The sequence below is a fragment of the Oncorhynchus mykiss genome, chromosome 22, assembly GCF_057628025.1.
Source record: "Oncorhynchus mykiss isolate SJ-2025 chromosome 22, ASM5762802v1, whole genome shotgun sequence".
Classification (NCBI taxonomy): Eukaryota; Metazoa; Chordata; class Actinopteri; order Salmoniformes; family Salmonidae; genus Oncorhynchus; species Oncorhynchus mykiss.
Genome location: NC_143043.1, coordinates 51,473,054 through 51,491,980, shown reverse-complemented (window position 1 = coordinate 51,491,980; position 18,927 = coordinate 51,473,054). Strand labels below are relative to the sequence as shown.

The window sequence follows — 18,927 nt, the reverse complement described above, 5'->3', positions numbered from 1 at the left end:
TCGCTCCCCCCCCCCTCTCTCTCTCTCTCTCTCTCTCCCTCCTTCTCTCCCTCTCTCGCGCCCTCACTCTCCCCTGGTGTAGAGTCAGGAGCTCGGTACCTACACGTTGCGTCAGCTGTGTGCCACAGTGGGCCAGGTCCAGTTTGTCCTCCCTCACATCTCTCCTCTGGTCCAGTATGAGGTCTATTCTCAGGAGCCCCAACTCACTGTGGAGCCCCTCACAGGTCTCTCTCTCTCTCTCTCTCTCTCCTCTCTCCTCTCTCCTCTCTCCTCTCTTCTCTCTCTCTCACATTTAGTTTGAGTTATTTGCACCGAAGAAAACAAGTGATAGACAACAATGCAGATTTGAATCATTTTAATAAAACGGTGTACAGGTATGGTTGGAATCCAAGGGCTTATATGAAAACCAAACCACTAAAAAACTAGATACAAGTAAAAAATAAAGTTTGTTAACAGATTAAACAACTACTAATTGCAACACTCAAATTTAGTTTATGATACACACAATTCAAATGACTGATATAATCACACCTGTACTACCACCACACACCTGTACTACCACCACCACACACCTGTACTACCACCACACACCTGTACTACCACCACCACACACCTGTACTACCACCACCTCACACCTGTACTACCACCTCACACCTGTACTACCACCTCACACCTGTACTACCACCACACACCTGTACTACCACCTCACACCTGTACTACCACCACACACCTGTACTACCACCTCACATCTGTACTACTACCACACACCTGTACTACCACCACACACCTGTACTACCACCACACACCTGTACTACCACCACACACCTGTACTACCACCACCACACACCTGTACTACCACCACCTCACACCTGTACTACCACCTCACACCTGTACTACCACCTCACACCTGTACTACCACCACACACCTGTACTACCACCACACACCTGTACTACCACCACACACCTGTACTACTACCACACACCTGTACTACCACCACACACCTGTACTACCACCACACACCTGTACTACCACCACACACCTGTACTACCACCTCACACCTGTACTACCACCTCACACCTGTACTACCACCTCACACCTGTACTACCACCACACACCTGTACTACCACCACACACCTGTACTACTACCACACACCTGTACTACCACCACACACCTGTACTACCACCACACACCTGTACTACCACCTCACACCTGTACTACCACCTCACACCTGTACTACCACCACACACCTGTACGACTACCACCACACACCACTACCACCACACACCTGTACTACTACCACCACACACCTGTACTACCACCACACACCTGTACTACCACCACACACCTGTACTACTACCACCACACACCTGTACTACCACCACACACCTGTACTACTACCACCACACACCTGTACTACTACCACCACACACCTGTACAACCACCTCACACCTGTACTACCACCTCACACCTGTACTACCACCACACACCTGTACTACCACCTCACACCTGCACTACCACCTCACACCTGTACTACTACCACCACACACCTGTACTACCACCTCACACCTGTACTACTACCACCACACACCTGTACTACCACCACACACCTGTACTACCACCACACACCTGTACTACTACCACCACACACCTGTACTACTACCACCACACACCTGTACTACCACCACACACCTGTACTACTACCACCACACACCTGTACTACCACCACACACCTGTACTACCACCACACACCTGTACTACCACCTCACACCTGTACTACTACCACCTCACACCTGTACAACCACCTCACACCTGTACTACCACCTCACACATGTACTACTACCACCACACACCTGTTCTACTACCACCACACACCTGTACTACTACCACCACACACCTGTACTACTACCACCACACACCTGTACTACCACCACACACCTGTACAACCACCTCACACCTGTACTACCACCTCACACCTGTACTACCACCACACACCTGTACTACCACCACACACCTGTACTACCACCACACACCTGTACTACCACCACACACCTGTACTACCACCTCACACCTGTACTACCACCACACACCTGTACTACTACCACCACACACCTGTACTACCACCACACACCTGTACTACTACCACCACACACCTGTACTACCACCACACACCTGTACTACCACCACACACCTGTACTACTACCACCACACACCTGTACTACTACCACCACACACCTGTACTACCACCTCACACCTGTACTACCACCACACACCTGTACTACTACCACCACACACCTGTACTACTACCACCACACACCTGTACTACTACCACCACACACCTGTACTACTACCACCACACACCTGTACTACTACCACCACACACCTGTACTACCACCACACACCTGTACTACCACCACACACCTGTACTACCACCACACACCTGTACTACTACCACCACACACCTGTACTACTACCACCACACACCTGTACTACCACCACACACCTGTACTACCACCACACACCTGTACTACCACCACACACCTGTACTACCACCACACACCTGTACTACCACCTCACACCTGTACTACCACCTCACACCTGTACTACCACCACACACCTGTACTACCACCTCACACCTGTACTACCACCTCACACCTGTACTACCTTCTTACTGGACATGTGGATATTATTCTTATGTCTCTGAGTTCATCTGGGAAGTAGATAAAGGGCCTCATTGACAAAATCCAGAAGTATCCCTTTAATTAAGAAACATTTTGCAACAGAATCTGCGGACCCCGGTGGCAATAAATGTATAAAACCGAAAAGCTGACCTTGACTTGGAAGAGTTGCAGTGTTGGATAGCTTTAGCCAGTTAGCTTGCTAGCCAACATATATAGCATTCCTCTCTGTTTGAGGCAGGTTATTGAGTAGACTTAAATTAGCGGCATTAGCTAAGTAAGTGAAAGGTAAACTAAGAAAAAAAAAAGAAGAAATATAGCTAGCTCTCTGCTGCTTCTTCATTTTTGAAGAAATTAAATTGTCTTTCTTTCTTTGATTCAACTAGTCACCACAGTTTATGCACTGCAGTGCTAGCTAGCTGTAGCTTTTGCTTTTAGTACTAGATTCATTCTCTGATCCTTTTATTGGATGAACATTTAAGTTCATGCTGCAAGAGCACTGATAGGTTGGAGGACGTCCTCCGTAAGTTGTCATAATTACTGTGTAAGTCTATGGAAGGGGTTGAGAACCATGAGCCTCCTAGGTTTTGTGTTGAAGTCAATGTACCCAGAGGAGGACGGAAGCTAGCTGTCCTCCGGCTATACCATACCATGGTGCTTCCCTAGAGGGTGCTGTTGAGGCTTCTGTAGACCATTGCAAAACAGTGTTTTAATTAGTTATTTGGTGACTTGACTGTAGGAAATGTAGGAAATTCACTTAGTAGGATGGTCCTCCTCTGAGGAGCCTACCCTGCCACACACATTAATATGCTGAACCCATACTCAGTGGTGTAAAGTACTTAAGTAAAAATACTTTAAATTACTACTTAAGTTGTTTTTTTGGTCTATCTATACTTTACTATTGATATTTTGGACAACTTTTACTTTTACTTCACTACATTCCTAAAGAGAGTAAGGTACTTTTTACTCCATACATTTTTCCTGACACCCTAAAGTACTCGTTACATTTTGAATGCTTAACAGGACAGGAAAGTTGACAAATTCACGCACCTATCAAGAGAAGATCCCTGCTCATTCCTACTGCCTCTGATTTGGCGGACTTACTAAACACAAATGCTTAATTTGCCATATACAGTGGGGAGAACAAGTGTTTGATACACTGCCGATTTTGTAGGTTTTCCTACTTACAAAGCATGTAGAGGTCTGTATTTTTTTAAATCATAGGTACACTTCAACTGTGAGAGACAAAAATCCAGAAAATCACATTGTATGATTTTTAAGTAATTAATTTGCATTTTATTGCATGACATAAGTATTTGATCACCTACCAACCAGTAAGAATTCCGTCTCTCACAGACCTGTTAGTTTTTATTTAAGAAGACCTGCTGCTCTCCACTCATTACCTGTATTAACTGCACCTGTTTGAACTCATTACCTGTATGAAAGACACCTGTCCACACACTCAATCAAACAGACTCCAACCTCTCCACAATGGCCAAGACCAGTGAGCTGTGTAAGGACATCAGGGATAAAATTGTTGACCTGCACAAGGCTGGGATGGGCTACAGGACAATAGGCAAGCAGCTTGGTGAGAAGGCAACAACTGTTGGCACAATTATTAGAAAATGGAAGAAGTTCAAAATGACGGTCAATCACCCTCGGTCTGGGGCTCCATGCAAGATCTCACCTCGTGGGGCATCAATGATCATGAGGAAGGTGAGGGATTAGCCCAGAACTACACGGCAGGACCTGGTCAATGACCTGAAGAGAGCTGGGACCACAGTCTCAAAGAAACCCATTAGTAACACACTACGCCGTCATGGATTAAAATCCTGCAGCGCACGCAAGGTCCCCCTGCTCAAGCCAGCGCATGTCCAGGCCCGTCTGAAGTTTGCCACTGACCATCTGGATGATCCAGAGGAGGAATGGGAGAAGGTCATATGGTCTGATGAGACAAAAATATACATTTTTGGTCTAAACTCCACTCGCCGTGTTTGGAGGAAGAAGAAGGATGAGTACAACCCCAAGAACACCCTCCCAACTGTGAAGCATGGAGGTGGAAACATCATTCTTTGGGGATGCTTTTCTGCAAATGGACAGGACATCTGCACCGTATTGAGGGGAGGATGGATGGGGCCATGTATCGCAAGAGCATTGAAGATGGGTCTTGGCTGGGTCTTCCAGCATGACAACGACCCGAAACACACAGCCAGGGCAACTAAGGAGTGGCTCCGTAAGAAGCATTTCAAGGTCCTGGAGTGGTCTAGCCAGTCTCCAGACCTGAACCCAATAGAAAATCTTTGGAGGGAGCTGAAAGTCCGTATTGCCCAGCAACAGCCCCGAAACCTGAAGGATCTGGAGAAGGTCTGTGTGGAGGAGTGGGCCAAAATCCCTGCTGCAAGTGTGTGCACACCTGGTCAAGAACTACAGGAAATGTATGATCTCTGTAATTGCAAACAAAGGTTTCTGTACCAAATATTAAGTTCTGCTTTTCTGATGTATCAAATACTTATGTCATGCAATAAAATGCTAATTCATTACTTAAAAATCATACAATGTGATTTTCTGGATTTTTGTTTTAGATTCCGTCTCTCACAGTTGAAGTGTACCTATGATAAAAATTACAGACCTCTACATGCTTTGTAAGTAGGAAACACTGCAGATTTTTGCAGGTTATCAAATACTTGTTCTCCCCACTGTATAAGGACTTTAAAATGATTTATGCTTTATACTTTTACTTTTTCTTTTGATACTTAAGTATATTTAAAACCAAATACTTTTAGACTTTTTTCTCAAGTAGTATTTTACTGGGTTACTTTCATTTTCTGTTATGGTATCTTTACTTTTACTCAAGTATGACAATTGGGTACTTTTTCCATCACTGCCCATACTGTATTTTCCTTGTCTTTTTGATACATTTCATATATGTCATTGCTGCTTTGTGTAATGCATTTAATTTGTTTTTGTATATATTGTATGTTTTGTTGTTGTTTTTGTGTGACTGTGTGACTGAATGTATTGTAAATGTTAAATACAATGTTTGAACGGACCATTTTCAAAAAACACACACTGTCTCTGTCTCAGACCAGCTGCTGGCAGGCCTCCCCCAGAGGGCAAAGGTCAGGCTGCAGACAGGTCACTACACTGTGAAGAAGGGAGACGCCCTGCAGCTCACTAACATAGACAGCATTCCCATCCTCACCTCCTCCTCCTGCCCTGCTACCATCCTCAACAGCACTGCAGGTCAGAACAGAGAAATCGTGAGAAATGTTCACATATGAAATTCGGTTCCCTGGTTCGGTATCCTGGAGCGTTTCTACAAAAAAATATAGAATTCTACAAAAAAATATAGAATTCTACAAAAAAATATAGAATTCTACAAAAAAATAAATTTTGCTTCCACAAGCCCTGAAAATAACAGTTTCAGGATGCGATTTGCAAGACGCATATTCTACATGATGTTATTAGCAAGCTAGTTTGTTTACAGTGAACGAAAAGTTACACGCGAATTACAATACCCGGCACTCATTTCAGCCAGAGTTCGTTTGCGTTTCATTACATGCTTTATGGCTCGGATGAGCACACTAAATGCTCCGGGATCCGGATTATACAGGGGGGGGGGGGGGGGGGCGACATGTGAAAGCACCCACCCTAAATTGTATCCTGATCCTAGCTGTAGTTTTCTGCTCGTCCGTGTCTTCCTTCTCAACTTAGTTCCACACCAATCATCCTTCCTCATCCTTCACTGAGTCTCTCTCTCTCTGTCCTCACCCTCCCCTCTTCTCCTCACGTCTGCAGAGCGTGTGGATGAGAGTGTTCTGTTCATCCAGTCGTCTGACAAAGTGACCAGTATCTCTCTACCTCCCACCCCACCCTATCACACCCTGGAGTTTCAGCTGGAGGTACTGTGTGTCATCCCTTCTGATCCAGTCCGGCCCGAGAACCAGAGACTCACAAACGGAGAGATACACCACCGGCCCCGGAGCTACAGCCACCCCGATAACCACATGACCGCCATCAACCAGAGGGTACTGAGGACAGAGATATGTTTTGATCTTGTTAATAGCAATGCAGGATAAATAATGTAGATATAGTGATTTTCAATGACTTTCGGGATTTGTTATGCATTTCGTCTACATTGTCAAGTTAAATATTATTTTTCTTAATTTATAAAGAATTGGATGGCTTATTTTGAATGGAGACGAGTAACATATTCTGTCATGGTCTCTCTCTGTTCTCTGTGCACAGATGTCTGTAGACTGTCCCTGGTCCATCTACTCCACTCCAATATCCCTCACCTTCTACATCCCCTTTAAGGCCAAGCACTCACTACTATCAGCAGGGAACAGGTAAACCTTCACTACTATCAGCAGGGAACAGATTAACCCTCATTACTATCAGCAGGGAACAGATTAACCCTCACTACTATCAGCAGGGAACAGATTAACCCTCACTACTATCAGCAGGGAACAGATAAACCCTCACTACTATCAGCAGGGAACAGATAAACCCTCACTACTATCAGCAGGGAACAGATAAACCCTCACTACTATCAGCAGGGAACAGTTAACCCTCACTAATATCAGCAGGGAACAGATTAACCCTCACTACTATCAGCAGGGAACAGATAAACCCTCACTACTATCAGCAGGGAACAGATTAACCCTCACTACTATCAGCAGGGAACAGATTAACCCTCACTACTATCAGCAGGGAACAGATTAACCCTCACTACTATCAGCAGGGAACAGATTAACCCTCACTACTGTCAACAGGGAACAGATAAACCCTCACTACTATCAACAGGGAACAGTTAAACCCTCACTACTATCAGCAGGGAACAGGTAAACCCTCACTACTATCAGCAGGGAACAGATAAACCCTCACTACTATCAGCAGGGAACAGATAAACCCTCACTACTATCAACAGGGAACAGATAAACCCTCACTACTATCAGCAGGGAACAGATAAACCCTCACTACTATCAGCAGGGAACAGGTAAACCCTCACTATTATCAGCAGGGAACAGTTAAACCCTCACTGTTATCATCAGGGAACAGATAAACCCTCACTACTATCAGCAGGGAACAGATTAACCCTCACTACTATCAGCAGGGAACAGATTAACCCTCACTACTATCAGCAGGGAACAGATAAACCCTCACTATTATCAGCAGGGAACAGTTAAACCCTCACTACTATCAGCAGGGAACAGATAAACCCTCACTATTATCAGCAGGGAACAGGTAAACCCTCACTACTATCAGCAGGGAACAGTTAACCCTCACTAATATCAGCAGGGAACAGATTAACCCTCACTACTATCAGCAGGGAACAGATAAACCCTCACTACTATCAGCAGGGAACAGATTAACCCTCACTACTATCAGCAGGGAACAGATTAACCCTCACTACTATCAGCAGGGAACAGATTAACCCTCACTACTATCAGCAGGGAACAGATTAACCCTCACTACTATCAACAGGGAACAGATAAACCCTCACTACTATCAACAGGGAACAGTTAAACCCTCACTACTATCAGCAGGGAACAGGTAAACCCTCACTACTATCAGCAGGGAACAGATAAACCCTCACTACTATCAGCAGGGAACAGATAAACCCTCACTACTATCAACAGGGAACAGATAAACCCTCACTACTATCAGCAGGGAACAGATAAACCCTCACTACTATCAGCACGGAACAGGTAAACCCTCACTATTATCAGCAGGGAACAGTTAAACCCTCACTGTTATCATCAGGGAACAGATAAACCCTCACTACTATCAGCAGGGAACAGATTAACCCTCACTACTATCAGCAGGGAACAGATTAACCCTCACTACTATCAGCAGGGAACAGATAAACCCTCACTATTATCAGCAGGGAACAGTTAAACCCTCACTACTATCAGCAGGGAACAGATAAACCCTCACTATTATCAGCAGGGAACAGGTAAACCCTCACTACTATCAGCAGGGAACAGATAAACCCTCACTACTATCAACAGGGAACAGTTAAACCCTCACTACTATCAACAGGGAACAGATAAACCCTCACTACTATCAGCAGGGAACAGATAAACCCTCACTACTATCAGCAGGGAACAGATCAACCCTCACTACTATCAGCAGGGAACAGTTAAACCCTCACTACTATCAGCAGGGAACAGTTAAACCCTCACTACTATCAGCAGGGAACAGTTAAACCCTCACTACTATCAGCAGGGAACAGATAAACCCTCACTACTATCAACAGGGAACAGTTAAACCCTCACTACTATCAGCAGGGAACAGTTAAACCCTCACTACTATCAGCAGGGAACAGATAAACCCTCACTACTATCAGCAGGGAACAGATAAACCCTCACTACTATCAACAGGGAACAGATTAACCCTCACTACTATCAGCAGGGAACAGTTAAACCCTCACTACTATCAGCAGGGAACAGGTAACCTGGGGAAAAAACAACACCTAGTATTCAAATCTTAACCTATGAGGTCCGGGGTACTGCTGGTTTTCTGTTTGCAGATCTGAAAGAATTTGACCTTTTGACCGCTACCCTTTGACCTGACTCACAGGAAGTACATCCAGGTGTGTCTGCAGAACGTGTCAGATGTGAACTTTCACCTGATGGACCAGAGGCTAACAGAGAAACATCACGAGTCTTCTCTGGAACTGCAGTCCCTCAACACTAAAGCACAACAGGTAACTTAACAATGAACCATCAGAAGAGACATAAGCTCTGACAAGTCTCAACATCAGCAATATTCCAATAGCCCTATTTTCATCACAGATGTAAGACCTTCACTTTTGTAACTTTCACTTGATGTAAGATCTCTCTCTCTCTGTATTGTTGGTGTACAATAAGCAGTGTGTGGTTCTCTCTCTATATACACTGCTCCAAAAAATAAAGGGAACACTAAAACAACACATCCTAGATCTGAATGAATGAAATATTCTTATTAACTCCTTTTTTCTTTACATAGTTGAATGTGCTGACAACAAAATCACACAAAAATTATCAATGGAAATCAAATGTATCAACCCATGGAAGTCTGGATTTGGAGTCACACTCAAAATTAAAGTGGAAAACCACACTACAGGCTGATCCAACTTTGATGTAATGTCCTTAAAACGAGTCAAAATGAGGCTCAGTAGTGTGTGTGGCCTCCACTTGCCTGTATGACCTCCCTACAATGCCTGGGCATGCTCCTGATGAGGTGGCGGATGGTCTCCTGAGGGATCTCCTCCCAGACCTGGACTAAAGCATCCGCCAACTCCTTGAGTCTGTGGTGCAAGATGTCCCAGATGTGCTCAATTGGATTCAGGCCTGGGGAACAGGGGTCTGTCCATAGCATCAATGCCTTCCTCTTGCAGGAACTGCTGACACACTCCAACCACATGAGGTCTAGCATTTTCTTGCATTAGGAGGAACCCAGGGCCAACCGCACCAGCATATGGTCTCACAAGGGGTCTGAGGATCTCATCTCGGGTACCTAATGGCAGTCAGGCTACCTCTGGCGAGCACATGGAGGGCTGTGCGGCCCCCCAAAGAAATGCCACCCCACACCATGACTGACCCACCGCCAAACCGGTCATGCTGGAGGATGTTGCAGGCAGCAGAACGTTCTCCACGGCATCTCCAGACTCTGTCACGTCTGTCACATGTGCTCAGTGTGAACCTGCTTTCATCTGTGAAGAGCACAGGGTGCCAGTGGCGAATTTGCCAATCTTGGTGTTCTCTGGCAAATGCCAAACGTCCTGCACGGTGTTGGGCTGTAAGCACAACCCCCACCTGTGGACGTCGGGCCCTCATACCATCCTCATGGAGTTTACACATGCACATTTGTGGCCTGCTGGAGGTCATTTTGCAGGGCTCTGGCAGTGCTCATCCTGCTCCTCCTTGCACAAAGGCGGAGTTTAGCGGTCCTGCTGCTGGGTTGTTGCCCTCCTACGGCCTCCTCCACGTCTCCTGATGTACTGGCCTGTCTCCTGGTAGCACCTCCATGCTCTGGACACTACGCTGACAGACACAGCAAACCTTCTTGCCACAGCTCGCATTGATGTGCCATCCTGGATGAGCTGCACTACCTGAGCCACTTGTGTGGGTTGTAGACTCCGTCTCATGCTACCACTAGAGTGAAAGCACCGCCAGCATTCAAAAGTGACCAAAACATCAGCCAGGAAGCATAGGAACTGAGAAGTGGTCTGTGGTCACCACCTGCAGAACCACTCCTTTATTGGGGGTGTCTTGCTAATTGCCTATAATTTCCACCTGTTGTCTATTCCATTTGCACAACAGCATGTGGAATGTATTGTCAGTGTTGCTTCCTAAGTGGACAGTTTGATTTCACAGAAGTGTGATTGACTTGGAGTTACATTGTGTTGCTTAAGTGTTCCCTTTATTTTTTTGAGCAGTGTATATAGTTGGTGTGCAGTAAGCAGTGTGGTTCTCTATCTCTATATATAGTTGGTGTGCAGTAAGCAGAGTGTGGTTCTCTCTCTCTATATATAGTTGGTGTGCAGTAAGCAGAGTGTGGTTCTCTATCTCTATATATAGTTGGTGTGCAGTAAGCAGAGTGTGGTTCTCTCTCTCTATATATAGTTGGTGTGCAGTAAGCAGAGTGTGGTTCTCTCTCTCTCTATATACATAATTGGTGTGCAGTAAGCGGTGTGTGGTTCTCTCTCTATATATATATATATATATATATATATATATATATATATATATATATATATATATATATATATATAGTTGGTGTACAGTAAGCAGAGTGTGGTTCTCTCTCTCTATATATAGTTGGTGTGCAGTAAGCAGAGTGTGGTCCTTCTCTCTCTATATATAGTTGGTGTGCAGTAAGCAGAGTGTGGTCCTTCTCTCTCTATATATAGTTGGTGTACAGTAAGCAGAGTGTGGTCCTTCTCTCTCTATATATGTAGTTGGTGTGCAGTAAGCAGTGTGTGGTCCTTCTCTCTCTATATATAGTTGGTGTGCAGTAAGCAGAGTGTTTACTGCGTGTGGGATGTGAGGTGGAAGGAAAATATGCCAGTCTGTCTACAGTGTGTGTTCTCTGCCAGCTTCTCCTCTGCTTCTGAGGAAGTCTCAGCCTTCAAGCCCTACCACTACGAGTTTCAACTGGAGAGAGTGACAGTGAGTAGCCTAATGTACCTGGTACCTACCTGATCCTGTCAGCTTAAAAGGCCCAGTGGAGTCAAAGTTCTGTTTTTATTGTGTTTTGTATCATATTGTACAACAGCTGATGAAACTAACACTGTAAAAGTGTGAAACATTTTCATCCGTGTTATTTCCCGGTACTTTCTGATTGTATTTTCAATCTACACAGGTCCTACTAATCAGCAGATTTGCATGGCTGGAGTTTTAGCTTGCCTGGCGACATCACCAGGCCATATAAGTTAATAGACCAATAACAGAGTTTCAAACCTCTCTACCAATAACAGCTAGTTTTCAGGTTCCATATTCCTCCCATTAGGCTCGTCCAATTATGCCCCTCATTTAGACCACTCCCAGACAGTCATAGCAAAATGATTGCTTTAGCGTTTTGCCACACAGCTATTTTTGTTTATTTTTTTCTTATTTTTTTTACTGTGTTCAACCCTACTGTGTTCCACTCTGCGTCTGTGTTCCACTCGACTACTGTGTTCCACTCTACGTCTTTGTTCTACTCTACGTCTGTGTTCTACTCTACGTCTGTGTTCTACTCGGTGTCTGTGTTCCACTCGACTACTGTGTTCTACTCTACGTCTGTGTTCTACTCTACGTCTGTGTTCTACTCTACGTCTGTGTTCTACTCTACGTCTGTGTTCTACTCTGTGTCTGTGTTCCACTCGACGTCTGTGTTCCACTCTACGTCTGTGTTCCACTCTGTCTGTGTTCCACTTTACGTGTGTTCCATTCTACGTCTGTGTTCTGCTTCATATCTGTATTCTACATCTGTGTTCTACATCTGTGTTCTACTTCATATCTGTGTTCTACTTCATATCTGTGTTCTGCAGGGTTGGGGTCAATTGGAATTAGTCAGTCAATTCAGAAAGTAAACTGAAAAGTAGAAAATCAGTTTTTCACTTCTTTTAAATTCAAATCAGTTCCTGAATTCAAAATTGAGCCCAACCCTGGTGTGTTGTGTTGCAGACACTGTACAGTGTGAGGGCAGAGATCATGCCTGCGGCTGGTCAACAAAACTGTCACTCTGGCTCCCTCTGTGGGCTGGAGATGTCCATTACACGACTGGCTGAACCTGATGATGATGAGGAAGATGATGGAGGGACAGAGGAGAAAAGGCAGACAGAGACAGAGGAGGTCTGCTCCACCAAGCTCATGTATGAAGGTAAGTGTACATCAACTCAGAAAGTGGGTTTACTTCAAGTGGTGGATTATAGTGTGTGTGTGTGTGTGTGTGTGAGCACATTAAACCCATCTCTGTTCTCCCCCAGTGGCAGACAGCAGCAGTAGCTGGGTGGTGTATGGCAGAAGCTCAGGGCTGGTGTCCATGCCAGCGGATGCTAATGCCAACCACAGGGTACAGGTTGAGTTGATGCCCCTGTTCGCTGGCCACCTGCCATTCCCTGACATCAAGGTGTTTAAGTACCTACCTCCCAGTGCCAACTCCGCCAGCCAACCTGATACAGGTGAGTCCTACCTCCCTTCTTCAGGCTCTCTCCTCCTCTCACAGAGGTTTGACTCTCACAGGGCTAAATCCTAACTTGTGTATATTGGATATTCATGCAAATCAACCATTGACATGAATGTATGTTTTTAAATGTTTTTAATTATGCATTGTGCCAGGTGCTAACTCCCCTTTACCCTTCTGTTCACAGACGGCTGTGTAGAAAACGACATCCTCTCCCTGATGGACCGGCCTCTGGATGATCAGGGGGACACGGCCATCTTCTGTAGCCAGGGAAGTGTCCACTCTGTGGGCAGCGGGGAGCAGCAGTCCAGGGTTCTTTCCATGCCTCGCCTGGAGCCCTTCAGCCCGGGACAGGTGTTCAACCACAGCCAGGGATGCCAGGTCCTGGTGCTTCCCTCTACTGATGACCGCGTTCTAGAGATCAACGCTACGTGACACCCTGGTGGTTGGTCAACACCCACTACCATCACCTCTTGCCCCAGACCTCCTGTGGGGCTCCGCTGTTCTGGAGCTCTTAAGTTTGGTTGGGACCCAAAAGTAGCTGTTCTAAGATCAGACTGTGGACTCTGACTGTGGGCTCTGCTAGCTGGACTAGCCCCCGAGCCTGGAGCGAACACAGTCACATCCGTAGAGCCCTGATGAACTAGACACACCACAACCTGCTGATGTCTTGACATATGTTTTGCTTCTCTTCTTCGGTGACTGTGTTTTGGCTCAGTGAATAGATCTGTGTTTGACTACTTGGTCTCAGAAAAAGGAGAGAGGACACACGTTGTCAAACCCTGTTGACATGCTAAGACCTTAGCCAAGGCAATCTTGTCCTCCCTCAAACTTTCTGTATTAAACTCAAATGCAACAAAGACCTGAGTATAGTAAAGTGTGTGTGTGTGTGAGATTGACGGACGGGACTGACTGACGGACGGACGGACGCTCACATACTGATGTATGTCTCAGCTATGTACGCGTTCATGTCTCCTTCTGGCCTTTCACCATTCTCACCAAACCCACAGTCCATAACTAACATTTGTAGTTACACTGCCCTCATCTGACCACTGTACATACTGTTATGTATAAGTAAATGTACAAAAGCTGAAGAATATACGCATATTCAGGTACTTTCCACAGGTGCTGGAGTTGTAGGCAAACTCACTGAAAAACAGAAAGGAAAACGCTGCACACTGCTGCTCATGCTGCCAGGTGATGCTGCCAGGTGATGCTGCCAGGTAATGCTGGCAGGTGATGCTGCCAGGTGATACTGGCAGGTAATGCTGCTAGGTGATGCTGCCAGGTGATGCTGGCAGGTAATGCTGCTAGGTGATTCTGGCAGGTAATGCTGCTAGGTGATGCTGCCAGGTGATGCTGCCAGGTGATGCTGGCAGGTTATGCTGCCAGGTGATGCTGCCAGGTGATACTGCCAGGTGATGCTGCCAGGTGATGCTGCCAGGTGATTATTTATTTCTAACGTTTTGATCCTTAGGTCTTCATCAGGCCTCCATATCCCAGGTGGGGGTGGAAAGGTCCTATATATAGGGGCAGTACTCAGTGACATCACTTCCTGAAACAGATGTATTACATAGTTTCACAATATTAACATTCAATGTATCAAAATATATGATCATACACAGAGCATGTGATCAATATTTATAGTAATACACATACAATTTTCAATTAGGATTAAAAAAAACAATAGATTTTAGATTTATTGGAACTATAAAAACGATTTCAAGTCAAACTCCTCGTTAAGGCCAAGAGGAGATGCCTGTCGATCCAGAAAGATGTAAATAAATATGACAATGAAAACAAACCTCTACAACAGTAAGCAATCCAATTCTAAACTGGATTCAGCTCTAAACTGGATTCAGCTCTAAACTGGATTCAGCTCTAAACTGGATTCAGCTCTAAACTGGATTCAGCTCTAAACTGGATTCAGCTCTAAACTGGATTCAATTCTAAACTGGATTCAGCTCTAAACTGGATTCAGCTCTAAACTGGATTCAGCTCTAAACTGGATTCAGCTCTAAACTGTACTCAGGACTACTACTATTCACATGTCAATCCTAAACTGGATTCAGCTCTAAACTGGATTCAGCTCTACACTACTCAGGATTACTACTATTTACATGTCAATTCTAATCTGGATTCAGCTCTAAACTGTACTCAGCATCCTAAAGTCCATTCACATCAATCATAACTAAATTGTAAAAAAAAATGTTTTTTATTTAACTAGGCAAGTCAGTTAAGAACAAATTCTTATTTACAATGACGGCCTTCCCCGGCCAAACCCTAACCCGGACGACGCTGGGCCAATTGTGAGCCGCCCTGTGTGTTAGAGTGGATGGTTGTGTGTGTCAGAGTGGATGGTTGTGTGTGTGTGTGTGTGTGTGTGTTGGACTCGCTGGCTGTAGGTGTGTTTGGAGTGATGAAGATGTGTCTGGTCACCTGCTGCTGTCGTCCAGGCAACATACACAGTGAAGGCCCAGAGCCATGTCAGCCGAAGGGTTGACTTCTCACTGAGAACACACATAGTCAGGACTAAGTCAAACTATGCCCTAGCATAGCAGTACTTCAGTAGACTGGGGAGTAGCATCCAAAGCTTTTACAGCAGAGATAAGATATAGATAGCATACTGACTATCAGTGGTGATTTTAGCATGTAAATCTTGGTAGGGCAAACAAACAAACAAAAATTGGGGGATGCATGCCAGCAAAGCCACTACACAACACAACACTAAACAATACATGAATTGCACTATAACAGTGACAAACGGTGACCACAAACTGTTAGGACCTACATAAAGCTGTCCAAACAGCAGAGTCCCAACAGCAGTCCCAACACTTTACCGCTGCCACACCGGTCTTTCAGAGGAACCTTGTCTGGCAGCGAAACAGTTAATTCAGCCTCATTTACTGCCTTTTAGAAAAACATAGCTGATGTGGCTGACTTGCTTAAACCAATGTGGTTTCTAATGACAATTAATGACAATTAAGATCTACAAACTATCGCATAAAGGGATTAGAGTAAATCCATAATTTTGATTAAGACATTAATGAGTGAGCTAGGACAGACATAGTTCAAATAACTATTTGTTCAGAACTTGGGCCGTTCTTACAGAGTTCTGTACACCAAGTCAGAACCTTAGGATAAATAAAGGGGGCATATAAATCAGACAATGAAAGATCTTACAATATTCTATGATTTCATTTCTCTAAAACAGGTTATACGCTACACGTGCACCACCAAGTCAGAACAGTAGGTGAAATTAAGAGGGGGAAAATAGACCAGATTATTAAGGTGAGGCACATGGGCTACTAACAGCTTACCACACAACATACACTTAGTATGACTTTCTTAGCTACAGTATACATATCTCCCTGGCATATTACATCATTTATGCAGCGGCATACAATACATTTTTGGACTCACCTTGCTGTGCTCTGCTCACTTGGAACAGTAAGGTGAAGCGGCAATCCTTCGTGGGCAAAGTTTGTCATCAGACTTTGTCATCAAAGTCTACCATTCTCTGGATTTATGGTGCTTTCAAGACAACTGGGAACTCTGGAGGAAAAAAAATGACGTTGAATCATGATGACGTCAGTGATCTTCAGGTTGTAGCTCTAGAAAGAGGCCCAGAGTTCCCGACTTACAACTGTGCATTGGATGGCCGTTCAAAAGTATTTTCCCAGTCAGAGCTCGTTTTTTTCCTGAATTCCAAGTTGTCTTGAACCCATTGAAGTCAGATCACCCAGTTCCGAGTTAACACTTGTTTTGAGCATGGAGAAATTATGCTGGATTGACAGCATGGCCAATGTTGAATGTTTATCATTTTATCATAAGCTTGGAAAAGAGACCCTTAAACCTAGAATTGGTACCACACACCCACTCCACTGAATAGCAGGCTAGTGATTGCACTGCAATGCTTGCAGTTAACTACTGATTCCTTCCACACCACTCATTGTTGAATTTGTGATTTACAACTTGTTGTGTAATGTTTCTGTCCAATGGCCGATGAGCACCGATACGTTTTATCTATAATGTCTCTTCATTATTTGTCTTCATATGACAAGGATTAAAAAGGATTTGCCAGTAGCTTGTCGACTTGATTCAAAATGGTGCCTGCTAGCTAAGATTTTGAAAGTATGATATCCAATCAAAGCTACTGTGGATATACTGTGATTTGATGTAATTTTATCTGTGGCCAATAACCTTGAGACTTCCTGGATGGGCACTTCTAATGTAACTCTATGGCAGCACACAAGGAGCTTGAATTTTCTATCTCTACCCTTGTGAGCTAGAAATAGTGTCCCCATGAGTGACAGAACACTGAGCCAATCACGGCGCAATTAGAGAACATTACCAACCCCTACGCTCCGTATTTTCTGCTGGCTGCCCCACCATCACAGAAAGCACTGAGCTAGGCTGAAACACCTGCATTTTGGAGCTGCCTTACTCAAGAAAGCAAAACAAGAGACCATGTTTGAATACGGCTTTATTAACTCAATGATTTTCAATTTTTTTGTACATTGTTTGCAAACTAATAGGTGAGATGTATTAATGCCAAAATAACAAAAAATGTAGGGCTCAGAGCCCCGACTGCCCTGAATGACGGGTCGCCACTGCTGACTATGCCACTACTGCCACTACTACTGTCTGTATTGCTGACGATATACATTGTACTGTCTGTGTCCATATTATGTCAAGTTACCAGCATCACCAACCTCCAGACACCAGTGACTTAAAAAAACAACTTTTTAAAATGTTATATTATTTTTCATTTGTGGTAATATTTTCTCTCTTCCTCTCTCTTCTCAACACGTCTTCATTGTCTGAATTTTAATGTATTTGTCGCTTACTTACGGCATTTAAAAAATATACAATTTCAAAACTAAAAAAATGCTATTTGGAGAACAGCAAAAACAAGCCAAAATTACCCATTTTCACCATGGCTGCTGTAGCTTCATTCACGTCAGTGCACCTACAAACACAGTGTCCAGTGTCCGATGACTAACAGAGTTAGTATCTGGTGTGGCCACCAGCTGCACTAAGTACAAAGTAACGTGTTCCCTTTTTTTTATTGGGTAAATATTACAGTTATTTTGTCAAACAACGCGTGCGTTACTTTGACTCATATCTTTAGCTTGTTTCCTCATTCAGTTCTCGAGTGAGTGGAGAAAGACTGTTTGGAGAAAAGTCATGAAAGCTGCTGTCCATAGAAATGTACAGAGAGTGTGCACCTCTGATGTTTGCCATGGTTCACTCCTGTGATAGGAAAGCCCATAGAGGGCTTTCCAGTCCAGTGGCAAGTGTGCCCTCCTATACATTTTTTTGTAGATTAGTTTCAATGTTTATTTAGTCACATGCACAGGGTCGCAGAAGTATTTGCAGTGAAATTCTTAATAACCTTTTTAGGGCTAGGCATTCCCCTAGCGGGACAACTTCCGGGGAAACTGGAGGGAACGCAAATCAAATATATAATCATAAAAATTATGGATATTAAACATTTAGGTACATATAAGTGTCTTATATCGGTTAAAAGCTTAAATTCTTGTTAATCTAACTGCACTGTCCGATTTACAGTAGCCATGTGATTGTTTGAG

General features: G+C 44.4%; 1 protein-coding gene across 6 annotated transcripts in view; it reads left to right on the top strand.

Moving 5' to 3' along the window:
• LOC110501933 (trafficking protein particle complex subunit 10) overlaps nt 1-14,193 on the top strand; it is a 31,060-nt gene extending 16,867 nt beyond the window's left edge. Inside the window, exons 15-23 of one of the 6 annotated variants that reach the window (XR_016490692.1) lie at nt 83-224; nt 5,762-5,920; nt 6,476-6,705; nt 6,926-7,026; nt 9,263-9,389; nt 11,763-11,835; nt 12,835-13,030; nt 13,137-13,331; nt 13,521-14,193. Coding sequence is in view for 2 of the 6 variants with exons in the window: in XM_036959417.2 (XP_036815312.2) it covers nt 83-224; nt 5,762-5,920; nt 6,476-6,705; nt 6,926-7,026; nt 9,263-9,389; nt 11,671-11,835; nt 12,835-13,030; nt 13,137-13,331; nt 13,521-13,768 (1,563 nt within the window). In the remaining 4 variants the exon portion in view is untranslated. Of the gene's footprint in view, nt 1-82; nt 225-5,761; nt 5,921-6,475; nt 6,706-6,925; nt 7,027-9,212; nt 9,390-11,670; nt 11,836-12,834; nt 13,031-13,136; nt 13,332-13,520 lie in introns of all 6 variants that reach the window. The other 5 variants (XR_016490694.1, XR_016490693.1, XM_036959417.2 and 2 more) reach the window with 5 other exon arrangements.
• The last annotated feature ends 4,734 nt before the right edge of the window (nt 14,194-18,927 follow it).